The sequence below is a fragment of the Elaeis guineensis genome, chromosome 7 (assembly GCF_000442705.2).
Source record: "Elaeis guineensis isolate ETL-2024a chromosome 7, EG11, whole genome shotgun sequence".
Classification (NCBI taxonomy): domain Eukaryota; kingdom Viridiplantae; phylum Streptophyta; class Magnoliopsida; order Arecales; family Arecaceae; genus Elaeis; species Elaeis guineensis.
The window spans coordinates 78,678,517-78,695,803 of record NC_025999.2 but is presented as its reverse complement, the minus strand read 5'-3'; the positions used below and the strand labels follow the sequence as shown (position 1 = coordinate 78,695,803).

Here is a 17,287-nt window from a genome sequence, read left to right as displayed (position 1 = left end):
TGGGTCCATTGCTATTCTTTCAGGAATTTTCCTTCTCCACAAGACAAAAGATATGGGTAACAGTTCCACCAAAGAACCTCCAGCTTCGAGCAACTTATGGGAATTGTGAAACAGGAAAGAGTCTCTTCTCATTCTTCGGTCAACATTATCTTCGGCCAAGTAAAGCTTCAAGGGACGTACTTTCTTTGAATTGAAGCTCTCATGGTATATAAAATCTTTGCAACACAGTCATGAATTTAAGGTGTGTTTGGTTCGCGGTCAGAATCGAAATCGAAATAAAAATTGAAATGATTTAAAATCAAAATTAAAATAATTAAATTTTCGAAGTACTTGATTCATAATTAGAATCGAAATTTGAATGAAAATTTGAATCCATAGAGAAGAGTAGGAATTGAGTTCTATGTACATTGGACCATTTCATTCTATTTCAAAATCAGAATGAGACTTCTTTCAACTAAATAATTAAAATATAAATCATTTATTCTCATTCTGATTTCAGACCTCCTTCTCTCCAACTAAGCACCCCCAATTTTGGATCAAAAAAAAAAAATCCGATCATTATTATTCTCTAGAATGATGGAATTCATCTTTGTTCGGTTGGAAAGGCACTGTCAAACCATAGTTCACGTTGGACAAACTTCATTGGGGATCTAGACATGTCGTTACATTTTCCAAGCATAGATTCCTTGAAGGATTCGGTCTGCCTGTACAATTTTTTGTGGGAGACTTGACCCATTGATGAAAACTAGGCAATTGTGCTCATTTTCTTTTTCAGAGGTTATTTGTACTATCCAATATTTTCTCACTCGTTATTCTTGGATTCTTATTGCCTCATTTGCATGATCCTTGTTCTTGCGTCAATATGTAGAAAGAAAACCAGATGTTTCTAGTTTTAGACATTCATTCAGGAAACAATTGAAAATGGCCCTCTTAAATTATTGACATCTGAACATAAGTCGTGATCAGATGCTGTGCAGCCATATTCTTGACTTCATGGAATCTTGTTATCATAAAACCAATTACGTATAACTATGCATACTTTGATTCTATTTGCTATCTTTCAATAATCTGAGTTCGAGGTCTACAAACAAAAACTCTGTCCTCTTTAATCCATTACGGTTAGCATCATAAAACCCTTTATTTTAATATTGTTTGGTGTTTTACAGAATGTCATTGCAATATTGGTGATCAATAAGCATTGCAATCTTTATTTAACCATTCTTAGCAACAAAAAATTATAACTACTATTTTTGCTAGACCATGATAAACTTTGTCCAAACTAAGGTGGGAAACTAACATGTGACAGACTTGAGACATCTTGCAATAAACCCATCCTTTTCAAGGCTGGGCAGATATCTACACAAAGCAATCAAACAATTTGCTTCCTTGGAGATGCAAAACTAATGTCACTCTGGTCGGATCAATGTATCTCTAGTCTCTGCACTTCCTGTTCCTTAAGCTATATTGTTCTTGCTTGAGAAAGAAAGCCGAGGTCACAATGACACCAATATCTCTATTTTACTCGAGTCTCCCAAAACAATCCAATATTCCGTAAAAATGATTAGAACTTGAGATGAACCAGAAATTCTTTGATCAATTTTTGTTAATGTTTAACCATAAACATATAATTCCAGCAATATCATTGCATTATTCTAATAATCTTACCTCATTATCAAGATATTATGATGTCAAATCTGGGCATACCTGATAGTTTGAATCTTAGCCTTTGTGACATACAGAATTGTAGTAGTTAATACATATAATTTTGATTCACATCTTGAAATTTTCCTACGATGAATGGTAGCACTAGATTTGTTGCATTCTTGATTTCTTTCTGGCTTTTCCTTGTCATAATTTCGTACAGCATCCCGGCTTTGCGACCCACCATTGCACCAGTATTATAAGATGAACACTCTAAGAGATCAAACCCTCTGGAAATTGTTCATGCCTGACCACTAAAATCATTGAAACCCATAAGCTGCTCCCCAAGCATGGAAAACATTATCCACAAACTTTAAAGTTGGATGTTGCTGAAACATCACCCCAGTTAGGCTGGAGATTAATGCTCTCCACTGTGGTAATGACATTTAACGACATGGATGTTTAGATCCTTTGCATGGGTTGTAGCATTTGGGTTGCTTGTTGAAACGTGGAAACTGGTGTCGCATGTGAATTTACACCTGGAGTGAACCAAAATCAAGAATTACACCAGTTACATTAAGTGGATCTGCAGGCTTGCTGGTCAAATCAAACGGATCCAGACATGCAAACTACTTCCTGCACCTGCAAAGCACCATTCCATTAGATTTTAATAAATATGTGGGAAAACCACACAAAATATATGGCATAAGTTTTCAGATGTGATATTTAAACACTTATACTGGTTTAGATAAATGGGGTACACATCAAAATCCAATATGGCAATAGATACTAAGATAAAGCTGTACGATCATCATACAATGAAGTCATTAATGCACTGCACTCTCAGTTGCTCGAATTACTCAGTCATCACAGGCTTGTTCTCGCTTGCCTTTGGCTTCATCTCCTTTGGCTTCTGCTCTTCAGTTCTCCTATTTCAAACAAAGACAAAAGGTCTACAATCAAAAACTAGTAGAGAGGAGATATAGTGAAGAATATAATTTAGAGCATTCAAATATGCAAAAATGTATTAAGCATTCATATACATGTTATGTGTAGATAAAGAGATCCAATTCTTCAAGATATCAGTCAACAGTGCAGTTAACTTTTACTACAGAAAACTAAAATTAGTGTAGGATATTGGAAAGTAATGCTAGCATTATACATAAATCCCATATAAGAAAATTGCACCAATATGGAACTTTTCTGTGACTGATACCCTGCATGTGTGTGTGTGTGAGAGAGAGAGAGAGAGAGAGAGAGAGAGAGAGAGAGGAGGGAGGGGGCAAGGAGCACCAGGGAACTTCAGCTATGATAATTTTACGAGAAGATTTCTCTGTTGCTAGGTCATATCCAATTATTATTCTGGTTGGCATCCCTCTCTACCTGAGAGAGGCTTCGAATTCAAACCCTGGTGGGCAGTCTGCAAATACGACTTCCGATGACGCATCCCATCACCAGTCTCAAATCAAGTCAGTAGATTGAGTGTTGGTTGTCTATCTAAAAGAAAGGGATAGATCAAATACTTAATCAAACTCCACATCAGCATCAAGCCCAAGAGAAGCAGGAGCAAAGCGGCACATCTTTGTTTTATTTTAATGAACAGTCATTTCAGAAAAGCCCAATTCTCTTGCTGTTGCCAGAGTTTCAGTCTTGATCTAGCGCTTTCTGTTAGTTGCTCTTAGAGTCACAGCAAAAAGGGCCTTGGTGGTGGGCATCCCCTTGTTGTTCTTCCCAAAACAAAAAAAAAAAAAAAAAGAAAAAAAGGAAGAAGCTATCATATGCATCTTGCATAGAAGCCAACAGAACAACTCAGAGAACATATTATGTTATCTCTTGAACTAAGCAATGTTCCAAGACTCATAAAACTTGAATGGGTTGAACCCAATCTGAGTTATGTGCATAAATGAAATCAGAATTTAGAGAAATTTGGATGCTCTGCTTGCCTGGGTTGAACCCAATGACCCGATGGGTCATGCACAGACACAAGCAAAATTTCTTCACCTTCATCTTGTTCTGGCAATACAATTTTCTTTAATGCATTCCATGCAAACTCACCACTGAAGTTAGTCACACAAAATGGATGCACCTGTAAATATTTTGGAGCGCACAACACTATTACAGATTGAGAAATAATGTATCCAATAGGCACCATGTAAATCAGTAACTTGAAATACTTTGAAATTGAAGTAAATAATGCATATAACAAGAAATTATTCCTAAGGCAAATAACCATATTGAAGACATGCAAGTAAACAACATACAATCAACTATTCATCTAGCTAGTAGTCCTAAGGGCCTAGCATGCAAAAAAAAAAAAAAAAGAGGTAAACAATAATTAAAATTCATCAGGAACTCTTTACACATAATTTTCCCATATCTTCTTTTATTTTGTTCATAGAACTCTTTAATATAAGCTATTTACAAGCGGCTTCTTTTCACCTCTATTGTAGGCTTGATCAGGCACAAACTGAATGTGAGCAAGCCAAGCTTGATCCAGGATCCTCTGGCTCAAGTCAAGCCTGAGCCACAGCCCAATCAAGCTTGGCTTGATAAGGTTTGAAAATATATACAACTTTCTGAAAAACATAAGACATATTTATGATCAGCCATTGGAATCTCTCCAGCACCTAACAATGATCATGTTTCGTGCAGTTATCATAGGTATACAAGAAAGCAATGAAAGAAATGAAAAACTAATTGATTAAATATTTATTAATTTCACAGTGATGATTAATGGGTCATAACCCGCAAGCGTTGCAACTTCCAATTGAATTTGATTGAACAAGCAATTCACCAGGTTTTACCAACACCAGTCTTAACAAGAACCAAGGGTTATTCACCTACAACATTAGCACCTTCCATCCTCAAAATATATAACACCATGAAGTGTATTTAAGAAAGCTGTATCTTGAACTATCATCTCCAGAGCTAGAATCATAATAACAACTATCTAGCTTGACTGCTGTAAGTAAAGCCAAACTCTTGTTTTCTTCCTCAATTTCCTCACCATGATGATTCTTATTAAAAAGTAAATTTCCAGATTATCACCAAATGGTTCATAACATTATCCCTCATCAAGCCTGCCCTTAGATTACAAGCTCAGATGAAAAGCCAAGTAAGAAATCATTAACAATGATGTCATTATACAACCTATCACGCCATACTGTCACATAACTGGAACCCCCCCTCCCCCCCCACACCCACCTCTCCCTTCCTCCCAAACTAGTTTAAAGGCACAGTTAGTGATACTTCTTAAACTGAAGGAAATAAAGTAATTATAAAAGCACCACATAAATGCGAATACACACATAGAACTAGTGAATGATAGATTATCATCCTGATCTGCAGTAATCTCTTGAGCACATTATTCACACCTTTAAATCTTAATATTTTGATATTCAAGGTATCTGTCCCTTGCCATCCATGGGTTGTTTTTTTTTCTAATATTCTTATTATGTCTTCCACTGACAACTCCTTTTCATCACCATCTTGAAGTTTTCCATCTGTATGGCTAAAATAGCAGGGTGATTACTGAAATAACCCAAGGCTACAAGTTGATGGTACTACTCTCAAGTATATCCCAAGCAAAAGTATTTTTTACTTAAACCAACGAAATAACCCAAGGCTAAAAGTTGATGCCACTACTCTCAAGTATATCCCACTACAACTTGTGATGTCGGTGTGTGTTGTGGGATGGGCATCGGGGGCATTGAGCCCGAAAGTCCCATACCGGATACAATCAAGGGACTCTACTGCTTAAGTACTACCACTCCCCCTCTCCCACGTGAGGCGCCTTTTGCGGGGCAAAACCGTGCAGGGCGGGGTGTTAACCGGGTCAAAGGCCTGGGCCCCGTTCCAAAGTGGACAATTCCTCACGCTGGGTGGAGGAGATGGGGTCGGTACGACTGGGCAGTAGACCTCAACAATTGGCGCCGTCTGTGGGAACCCGTCCCCTACCTGCGCAGTAGACCTCCCTTGCTGGGGGGCTCTGTTGTGGGATGGGCATCGGGGGCATTGAGCCCGAAAGTCCCATACCGGATACAATCAAGAGACTCTACTGCTTAAGTACTATCACTCCCCCTTTCCCACGTGAGGCGCCTTTTGCGGGGCAAAACCGTGCGGGGCAGGGTGTTAACCGGGTCAAAGGCCTGGGCCCCGTTCCAAAGCGGACAATTCCTCACGCTGGGTGGAGGAGATGGGGTTGGTACGACTGGGCAGTTGACCTCAACAATTGGCGCCGTCTGTGGGAATCCGTCCCTTACCTGCGCAGTAGACCTCCCTTGCTGGGGGCTCTGTTGTGGGATGGGCATCGGGGGTATTGAGCCCGAAAGTCCCATACCGGATACAATCAAGGGACTCTACTGCTTAAGTACTACCACTCCCCCTCTCCCATGTGAGACGCCTTTTACGGGGCAAAACCGTGCGGGGCGGGGTGTTAACCGGGTTAAAGGCCTGGGCCCCGTTCCAAAGCGGACAATTCCTCATGCTGGGTGGAGGAGATGGGGTCGGTACGACTGGACAGTAGACCTCAACAATACCCATACATAGACTAAATCAGACAATGGAAGAAGATACCCAGAATGGATCATCATGTTGTGAAATTCAATAGAAGTATAGAGTTTCGATAACCACGAATAGAAATGTGAATTAATATATGCATTCAGTGAAGCAGCAACAAGGCATGCATTCCAAGGAAGAGCCATTGTTATTTTGAACCAAAGATAGGTTCTAAAATAATGGAGACTCACCCTATGGGCCAATTTATGCATCCATGCCCAAAATACTTGTATGCTGGCAGCTGTATGTACAATATAAAACTTCACTACTATGTTCCATGAGCAAATGAAGGAGATCAAGTATTGTAGATTCTGACTAATGTGCTGGAACATAGAGCATAAATATTATTCAATTAAAGAAAAATATGGCTGCATTTGTAAATGTAGTGACTTCCTCTTGACTTCATAGAACAAAAGATATCTAATGTTAGTAAAATAATTTTTTTCTATTTTTTTTGATATTTTTCTGCTTTTTTTCCTTTCTTTTTGTTTTTGCTTTTTTGCCTTTTCATTTTCAGTCTCTTTTCTTTTTTGTTTTATTTTTTCAACAATATGATACATTTGTCAGATGACTGAGATGCATGAAACAGTAGACTAACACAGTGAACCATTTCAGGCAAAACAAGAAAATGCCCTAATTGAAGCTATAGGTCATGGGAGCCAAAAGAAGTATAGTATACCTTCAACTACCAAGAGATCCAGGAATTATAATGTCCAGTTAGTGGAGCATAATACTTGGACCTCTAATACCCCTTTGGAAAGATGACAGTGATGAACCTTTCACTGTTCAATGTGATGCTAACCATCATAGTTGGCCAGGTGACTTTAGATACTGTGTCAAGATTCACAAAAGCAATTATATATGATAAATACACTTCCGACAGCAGATAATCTACCTTATGCAGCATCCAAAAATATTAAAGCCCAGTGAAAGTGATATATGAGCATATGAGGCATATATCTTCTTCCTTTATCAGGCTGACCAAAGAATTCTTAACCACCATCAGTAAGTTGTGATACAGATGCACAGCATCAGTATTTTTTCTTTTTTTTTCTCTTTTTCTTCTAGCCCTCAGATATTTATTGAATATCATATAAAATCCCCTCTAAACGTTGAACTTCCACCACAATAATGTAGCTGGTGATTTGAAGATGTGGCTCCCCAAGACTTTGGTGATATTCCTGTATAAATAAGATATTAGCACTGGAAAACTATACAAACCGACCTTAAAAGCAATGCAACACAAAGCAATTAGACTGATGTTGCCTAGAGGAGGCAATTTGTGTAGGGTTGTATGCATAGCCTCCATGTCCTTCATCCCCTCCGTTAATATAGAACTCCATATCTGTCTACACTAAGAAGATATTAAGCAATGTGAGTCAACCTCATTGAGACCATTCCATTGAAAATCATCCGATCTGACCTTAGTAGCCAAATAATCTACCATTTGATTTTCCTCTCTATATATGTGAGCCAGTTGAAACTCTTGCAATTGGGACCAGTAAATGAAAATGTTCTGTAAAAAAGAAAATCTTTTAGCTTGTTGATTTTCCAATGCTTCAATCCACTGAATCACAGTACATGAATCACTTTCTAAAACAATATAAGTTGCATTAAATTTAGTAACAGCAACATATATACCTAACCAAGCAGCTATCATTTCGACAAAAGGAACAGAAATATTAAATAATTTTTTTTCCACCAGCTTGCAAGAAACAAGCTACATGGTCTCTAAGAACATAAGCTGCTGAAGTCTGTTTCGATACAAGAGAGCCATCAAAATTGATTTTAATAAACCCATAAGGAGGGGATAGCCAAGAGATCCATAGAGATGTACTACTCTTGGCAGCAAAAGATTGAATGCTACCCCAGTGCCTATCCAGGTACAAATTAGGACTACTAATATAACTCATGGCTCTACATAGAATTAGTATGACTAAAAATGCACTCATTTCTTACCTGCCATATTATCCAAGTAACACAAGCCACAAGAGTTTTCTCTTCCTTACTAACATTGGCATTTTGCATAAAATCAAATAAGCTTGTCAAAGAAATGAACTCTAAAGGTATTAATTGCATATGAGAAATATTCCTCCAACAGTGATATGCAACAGGACATGTGGTGAAAACATGATTACAATCTTCAATAATGTCCAAACAAACATCATAAAACTCATTATTAGAAGGAATTATTTTATAATGAGCAAAATACTATTTAGTTGGTAGACAAACCCATAATAATTACCACCAAAAGTACTTAACACGATATGGGAGAGGTAAATACCAAATAAGCTTGAAAAGATGGCCATATTCATGCAAATTCGGTTGCTCGTCCATAAAAGACATATCTTTAAGGGAAATATGAGGAAGCTTTGATGGTCCCTAAACTAAAATGTCCTCATTTGTTGACACCAAAAGAGGTATTTCAAGTACCTGGTGGAAAAGATCATTAGATAAGAGCTGAGACAAATTTTCAATTAACCACAAACGAGAATTGTCAATATATTCAGAAAGATTTTTTTGATAAATATTAGAATCCATATTAACAAATATTGGCCGCCATTACAAAGGACATGTAGAAATCCAAAGATCAGTATAAATATTAATATTATGTCTAGACCCTATCATGTACTGAAAGTAGAATTGCACATTGATCCCTTCCGTACAAATTTTCTTCCAGATGGCTAAGCTAGATTTCAGTGGGGAGTATCTCATCCAGGAGCCGAAAAAATAATATTTAGCCTTAATTAATCTTGCCCATAATGAGTTAGAATATAAGATAAGGAAAGCTGCCAACCTCCTAATACATCGCTTAAAGATGTGAAACCAAGACCTCCATTTGCTTTTGATAAACAAATCTTATCCCAAGCAATATGATGAAATCCTCTAGTATCCATTGAATGTCCCCATAAAAAAGCTCTAAGTTCCTTTTCCATTTGATTTAAAAGTATAAGCAGAAGATGCACAATACTTAAAATATAAGTTGGCAAAACTAATAACACAGATTGAACAAGTGTAGCTCTGCCAGCAAAGGACAACGTGCGTCATTTCCAAGCAGCAATTTTTGATGAAACCTTATTTATAAAATATTTACATTAAGTAATTCTTAAAGTGTTTGGGGACAAAGAGATACCAAGATAAGTCCAAGGCAACGGACAAAAAAAAATACAAAAGATATAAGATGGACTCTGTCATAGCAGAGGAAACAAAAGGTGAAAAATGAATAGAAGATTTATTATGACTAACTGGTTAATCAGAATATTGACAATAGGCATCAACGATAGCAGTAAGAACAATAGCATTTCTAGTCATAGCTCAGGCACAGAGAAAGCAATCATTCACATAAAAAATATGAGAAAGATATGATCTCCCTCTAGGATGATAAACATGTAACAATTTATTTTGAACAGCTAAAAGATTGAAAAAAGTTTGAGCCACAAAGATAAAAAGATAAGAGGAAAGAGGACAATCTTGTCTAATACCACGAGTGCCAATAAACCAGTGTGTAGGTGATCCATTAATAAGCAGAGCAAATTAAGAAAATTGAATGCAAACTTTGATCCAAGTAATGAAAATTTGATGAAAGCCATACATGTGCATGATATGAAACAAAAAACTCCAATTTATTCTATCATACGCCTTCTCCATATTAAGTTTAATCATCATTAATCTACATGATCTGGATGCTCTAGCTAAAGAATGCATTAACTCTTAAGTAATGAGAATATTGGTAAAAATATTTTTACCCAAAATAAAAGCACCTTGCTCTTTAGATATCAAGGAAGAACAGACCTAAGACGAGTAACCAAAATTTTTGCCAAAATTTTATATATAGTATTACATAAACTAATTGGCCTACAATCGTTAGGTGTTTGAGGATTAGATTTTTTTGGCAAAAGAATAATGAAAGTTTGATTCCATGTAGATGACAACATACCTGTGTCGAAGAAATATTTGACTGCTAATATTATATTATTTTTAATTATTGATCAAAAATATTGGAAGAATAACACAAAAAATCTATCTGATCCTGGAGCTTTATCAGATTGCATATTATGGATAGCATCTTCAATCTCTGCATCTGACACTCATTTAGTTAGATTTATGCTTTGTGCAGAAGAAATTAAAGGAGTTAGTAAAGGATAATCTAACTGCAATATATTTTCATCTTGTTGCCAATGGTGCATGAAATGATCAAGTAACAAACTATGAATGTCCTCTTGTTTAGTTAAACAATTACCATGAGGATCTACTATTTTTATTATTCTATTTTTCCTCCTTCGCATAATAGTGGATATATGAAACTATCGAGTGTTTGCATCACCTTCTTGCAACCAGGTTTGCCTAGGCTTTTGCCTCCAAAGAAGTTCTTGATGATTCAAATTTGCATTATACTCCATTAGCAACTTTAGCAATTGATTATAAAGTAATGGAGAAAGACCCCCCAAAATTGCTTTCATTATTTGCAAATCATAAATTTGTAAATACAGAAGCTTACCTTTTTGAAACAAGCTACCTAACCTGGTTTTTCAATTTTTAATGGCCACAGAAACATTTTGGAGAAGTTTATTGAGGCGATTGTCCGAAGTGATGTTTTCATCATGCTACCAAGCTTGCTGTACAATGTTAGTCAAAGAATTATAAGATAACCAAAATTTTTCAAATCTAAATGGAGTAGGGCCTCTCCTGATATGATTAGACATCATAATAGATAGAGGACAATGATCAGAAGCAAACCTAGCCAAATGGGTAACAAGAGATTTAACATACAAATTCAACCAGCCTGAAGAAATAAAAGCTCTATCTATTCTCTCCCAGACCCTAGCTATACACAGACGATTATTACGCCAAGTATACTTTGGAGCCATGAACACTAAATCAATGAGGCCAGTTTGACACAAACAAGCTCTAAATTTCCTAATTTCATGATCAACCCTAAAATGTTTACCTCCCCTTTTATCCTTCGAGTTTAGGAAACAGTTAAAATCACCAACCAACAAAAATGAAAATCCCATAGACATCATTGACTGGATCTGATTCCATAAGTTCCAATGCTCAATATAAGAAGTACTAGCATAGACTAATCTTAATATCTAGCTGTATTTATTGGGAACAGAAATGACACCAAAAATAATCTGCCTTGCAACATATATAAAAGAAAGTTTTTCTAAAGACTTATGCTAAGCTACCACAATGCTTCCTGACAAACTGACAGCTAGAATCATATAAACACTTCATTCGTAATCCAAAAATCTACTTATTCTATAAAAAGCATCACTCCATAATTAGATTTCAAGAAAATACGTAATATCAGGTTTTTCTTTTGTTAAGAGTATTTTTGTATGATTTGCAAAGGATGGATTTGCAGCTCCTCTACAATTCCACACAATCATCTTCATTGTTAAAGATTAGAAGGAGAAGCCCTATTCAAACCCTCCAACCCCGTCCCCATAGAACCAGTAACATCCAAAATTTTCTTACCTTCTCTTGATGGAGATGCATCCTGATGGGGAAGAAGAGTGAGTTGAAGCTGCTGAACCATCACCTCATGTGTTTGGTTATTCAACTCAGCTACCTGTTTATCAGATTTATACTCAACTATATTAGTGCTAGTTGTCACAGATTTGTTCAAAGTAGTATCCACCAGTTTCCACACTTTGATAGTCTCAAATTTTTGTTTAGGATGAGAAACTGATGGAGTCCCCATTTTGGAATTCGATAGAGATGTCGGAACTTCAACTAAGATTTTAGCTTTGGTGGGGTGCTGGTACCAGGAGAAGATGGAGAGAACTTTGGCTTAGTAGGAGATCGCTTTCTTTTATTTTTTTTATCAACATCACCCATGGATCGAGCTACAAAAATCATATGCTGCACATCCTTCAAAGGTTGATGTGTACCAGTCTCCACAGAATTTTGATTCATCAATGGAGCAAATTTAGATGGAGTTAAGGATATGTCATTAGTAGCCAGTCCTTGATCCCTTAGAGGAGACCTCTTGGCAGGCTTTCTCGGTACTGACTATCCTGAATTATCAGTTTTTTCTGCACCCCCAATCTTAGAGCCTTGGGAATTTGAAATGGGAACCACGGGCACCCTAGTTGCACGAATCCAGGGATCATAGACTAAGTGGTCTAAAGTTTCAGCTGATTTCACATAGCCACAGGATTCCAAAGTGGTCCCTATCTTCCTACAAACATAACATATATCAGGGAGGTCTTCATATGTGAATTACTGCCATAATAACACATCCTTGACTCTGACTCAAATTTTTGAATAAATTAGTTTATTAAGATCCATGAGGATACAAACCCTAGCATACCCCATCCTTAAAGAAGTTAATGTCCACTGATCAAGAAAAAGAGGTTGACCAGTTTGAGCCACTATTTTATAAATTTTAACAGAATCCAACAATTCTAACAGTAGCTCAGATAGCCAAATCTAAATTTTTACCTTAGATATCTTATCACACCCTGGACGAAAACCCGGATGCCAAGGTCCTAAGGCTAAAATTTGTCCAACCAGAGTCCAAGGACCTTGAGCAAGAATTCTTTCCTGCTCAGCAGCTGAAGAACATACAAACAATAGAAAACCCTTAGCAAGACTAGATACATGAAAATCCCTAGTCATTTGCCATCTGACCCTCATCTTCCTTTTTACAAATTCAACAGGAAAACCACAGTCAAAGAACTTACGTATGAGTACAAATTTCCATCGATCTAACGAACCTTGAATGTCCTCCTCAGTGAACCCAACGGCCTTTTGAAATATACTTTCAAGCACAGCAATCTCAGCCTTAGAAACCTTCAAAGATTCCCAGCAAAATCGTCTTTGTTCCTGGACTACTTGATTCCAAGGTTGCATCGCCACTCCTGGTTGACCTCTCGGTGGAGAAGAAGAAAGTCGCGAAGGCGAACCTCCATCACCCTCCAATTGTGAACCTCCATAATCCTTCACCCCAATCGATTCTTTCCCTTTGATCTCCAATGATTTCCCTTTGGCCTCATCGGATTTCCCCACTAGATGAGGGGAACCCCTAACCCCTGTATTCCCTTTTGCTGGAGCCAAAAACAACATAACGCTCAAGAACAACATCTGTAGAACCAAGGTATTTGATTCCAGATTAATAAGTAGGCTTTTCCTTAGTTTCATTTGAAATTAAGCTTGAATTGAGATTGAAATAATGCTAAATAAATTAGGTATCATTCAGAGAAGCAAGATTGATCGGACATAGGCTTGCTCAAGCTCGGCTCAATTAACACCTATTCATGGGTTGTAGTAGCTTGGATTGCTAGAGGTGAGAATAAGAGATAAGCATCCTTTGCTGAGAGAGATGTAATTCATTGTAGGTGCCCCACTTCATTTTGTAACTCCGATGTTGATAATTAGCTATGCTATGGATAGCGGAGAGAACCATGATTGGCTTAATCCCATTCTTTTAGATGCATGCAAGCATTGGTAAAGGGGCTCTCCCATTACGGTCTTCGATTTCAACAAAGATTTCAATAGGAAAAACATGGTTCGCAAGTGTCTTGGATCTCACCACCCAATCTATCCATTATTCGTTGAATATTTTCAGCTGCAACCGGTTGCAACTACAACTGAGTACTTATTGAAAATATATTTTTCTTAGTATTATTTATTTATGTTATCTATTTGAAACTACTCACAACAACTTGTGTGTTTTGATTTATCTGTTGTTTTCTTTAACCCAAAACTACTCAGTGTTAAGACTCCATGGCGCAAAACAAAGGCCCCCCTCGGAAGCACAATTTTTGATGAACCCTATGTTCCCAATCATTTTCTGCTTGGAAACACAGTTTTTGATGTATTTTTTCTTTTAATTTTATCTATTTCAAAAGAAAAATGCCCACTAGATAGCACTGTCATCGCTCAAAGATCATATCATAATGACCTCACCTGTACCTCTCTCTCTCTCTATATTAATAAAACTTATGGGTGGTTTCCACCTCCCACTTCATCAAAACAAAACCAAAAAAAAAAAAAACCAATCTAGCCCAAACAAAATTTTGTTTTTGATCCAAGAGCTGAATCTAAACTAACATAATAACCTAGATCTTGTCTAATCGCTTTGTGGAGCTGGTTTTCTTCCTTCAAAAATTTTTTTTTTCCGGCTGGAAAACTTCTTGTACAATTTTACTGAGTCAAATAAGCCATCTCGGGTTTCATTTGAGTGGGAGCCACTGTTCAATGTTAGGCTCATCAAAAAGATTTCATTGTCATATTACGATTTGTGTTAATTATATTATTGAACAATCCACTAAAGCAGGTTGGGCATTTCAATAGAAATGAATATTACCATTGGATTAAGATTTACTTCTTAATTCATTCTACATGTCTACTTTTGTATTTACTAATTTTGTGAGTGAGTATTTATTTTCAGATTGCTAGACATCTGAAAATTTACAGTCCTTTTGTTTTCTTCTTTTGGATACAATCTTGGGATTAATGATGTTATTGAACAATCCACTAAAGCAGGTTGGGAATTTCAATAGAAGTGAATATTATCATTGGATTAAGATTTACTTCTTTATTCATTCTACATGTCTACATTCGTATTTACTATTTTTGTGAGTATTTATTTTTCAGATTGCTAGATATCTAAAGTTTACATTCTTTTCGTTTTCTTCTTTTGGTTACAATCTTGGGGTTTGGTTGATTTGTTGTGGATATTCATAGAAATGGGAACACATTGCTGCTTGAAATGAGCATTCTAATTCTTTCTTTTTGTCAACATTATGGATAGGATTAGCTTGGTCATTCGGACTAGATTTAGCTAAAGAGAATAGTTAGAACAAGATGCTCAAATATAATGGCCATGCATTTTCTCAAGAAACAAGTGCAATAGCCATGTGAAACGTGGAGGAATATTGATACTTCTATATCTAACATTGCTATAGGAGTGAATTAGGTAGAAATTACTGCATTCAACTGAACCTTATCATAGTCTTGAACAAGTATGTTTAAAAAGAAAAAAGATCCACACTTGGTCTCTGAAAATTCATATTAAAATATTCTACCTATAAAAAAAATAATAATACTAATTTAGCACATTCTAATAAATAAATGTAGCCCAAATATAGTAGCAATCTTATTTTATTTGGCAATATTGCCGAGTGATGATCAAACTGCAAAACTATTGTCCAATTTAACATACTGGTGAATCATCTAAAGTCTTTTGACTCTCTTAGCTGATAATGTTCAGTGAAAATATTTTTTTGAAAAATATTACCACCTTTGTTTGGATCCTAAAAGATTCATGTAAGCTTTAATTGAGTCCTGGGAGATTGAGACTAGGTTTAGGAAAAATGAAAATGATTCCAATATTATTTGGATTTCTTGTTGAGGTCAGACTAATAATTTTTTGAGGTTGGACTAATATTTCAAGTGGACATCAAGCTGGCGCCTATTTCATGGTTTAGGAGGTTTCTCTCTCTTTGTTCTAAAGTGATGAATATTGTCCAGCAATAAAAAACTATACTCCCACTCACCTACATCTACTCATCTGAATACTGACCTCAAAAAAAAAAAAAAAAAATTCCTCGCTCTTCCATCCATCTCTCATTCTTCTCTTCATCTACTTAGTTACCTTTCACTTACGCCACAACTCCATATAGGCTATATATATATATAAAAAGAACCGGATGTTTTACTATAACTTAACTGTACGTTCATCTTGTATCAACGTAACAAAATGCGAAATTTAGAATCGAAATTACCTCCCACTATTGATACTGTTTACTGAAAACCACTGAAAGATTGTTGATTGAATCAACCTTATATCAATGTGAAAAACCCTCTCCTTTTTCAACTCTTGATTCCTAGTAAAGAACCAGACTCCAAAGTACCTATAAAGACTTTGAAAATATGGCGCCCAAGAGAGAGAATAAATACTGTGGATTTCTAAAGCTCTCAGATTTTCTCACTTTGATGGTGTGTGAGTTTATGAACATATCTGAGCTCGGGGACCCTTCACCATATTATATAACTCGATAACCATCTTTCCCTCGAACGTGGTGTACGTTACTTTAACATTGTGAGATAATGGATGATCATGTGTAACGCATAGGCATCAAGGTTAACGTTATGGATTGAAGACACCAAGGTATATGGACCACATCTGTAAACGTGGGACCAAAAGTGGATAATTGCCCATGCAAATTACCCATATGCCCTTGAGAAATTAAACATGGGTAATTGCCCACTAATACTCTAATGTAGGTTCCACATTAATTTTTTTACATCATTCTCCCACTTGGTCCGCATACCAAAATACTTTAATGCTCTAGTCCTCAACCTTTCCTTAAAAGAAACAAAATGCACGAATCATGGCGACAGGTCCTTTAAGTGCGAGTATTGTCTTCCATGTCTCACAATGCACTTTATCTCTTCAACACTATCCCATAACTTGATGAATAAATCTTATATTTATTCTAGGTCCAACACAAATGTTATTCTCAAACTGAAAATGTGCACCAAAATAGAGAAATAACATACTGAATAAAAATTTCATTACAACCAAAATCTGTACAGATATTACATGATGGGACCGTCCCATGCGATCCACATGACCTTTATAACTACTCGGTGGCATGCCCTTTGTCAAAGGATCGACAATCATAAATTCAGTGCTGACGTATTGAATGACCACTTTGTTTTCATTAACACGTTCTCTCATGGCTAAAAACTTGATATTGATGCACTTGCTTCGACTACTACTTCTATTATTTTTAGTCAAAAAAATAGCAGTTGAATTATTGCAGAATATCCTCAATGACCTAGCAATCGAATCTACAATCCTGAGGCCAAAAATGAAATTTTTCAACCACACACCGTGCGAGGTAGCCTCAAAACAAGCGACGAACTCTATCTCCATAATAGATGTAGGAGTCAATGTCTACTTGGCACTCTTCTAAGAAATAACTCTGCCGGCAAATACGAAGATGTATCCTGAAGTCGATTTTCATGAATCGATACATCCAGCGAAGTCTGAATCAGAATAGCCAACTACCTCTAGTTCGTCTGATCTTCTATACATGAGCATATAGTCTTTGGTCCCTTTAAGGTACCT

The 17,287-nt window shown here is 36.5% G+C and overlaps 1 protein-coding gene across 8 annotated transcripts; it reads right to left on the bottom strand.

Moving 5' to 3' along the window:
- Positions 1–1,692: 1,692 nt before the first annotated feature.
- LOC105033198 (uncharacterized) lies at positions 1,693–13,409 on the bottom strand. 8 transcript variants are annotated; one of them, XR_012142915.1, is made up of 6 exons: positions 12,891–13,409; positions 12,649–12,761; positions 8,483–8,631; positions 6,878–7,714; positions 2,459–2,570; positions 1,696–2,283 (listed from the first exon to the last, which is right to left on the bottom strand). XR_012142915.1 is itself a non-coding variant. In XM_073261161.1 (4 exons), exons 1-4 carry the CDS (start codon positions 13,345–13,347, stop codon positions 8,624–8,626), a joined length of 672 nt encoding a protein of 223 aa, XP_073117262.1. In that variant the 5' UTR covers positions 13,348–13,409; the 3' UTR covers positions 7,721–8,623. The 8 variants fall into 8 exon arrangements, 3 of the variants coding, with proteins under 3 accessions (XP_073117262.1, XP_073117263.1, XP_029117081.2); XR_012142919.1 differs by lacking the exon at positions 12,649–12,761 and having other exon boundaries at positions 1,693–2,283; positions 12,924–13,409; XR_012142918.1 differs by lacking the exon at positions 12,649–12,761 and having other exon boundaries at positions 1,694–2,283; positions 12,891–13,029.
- Positions 13,410–17,287: the final 3,878 nt, after the last annotated feature.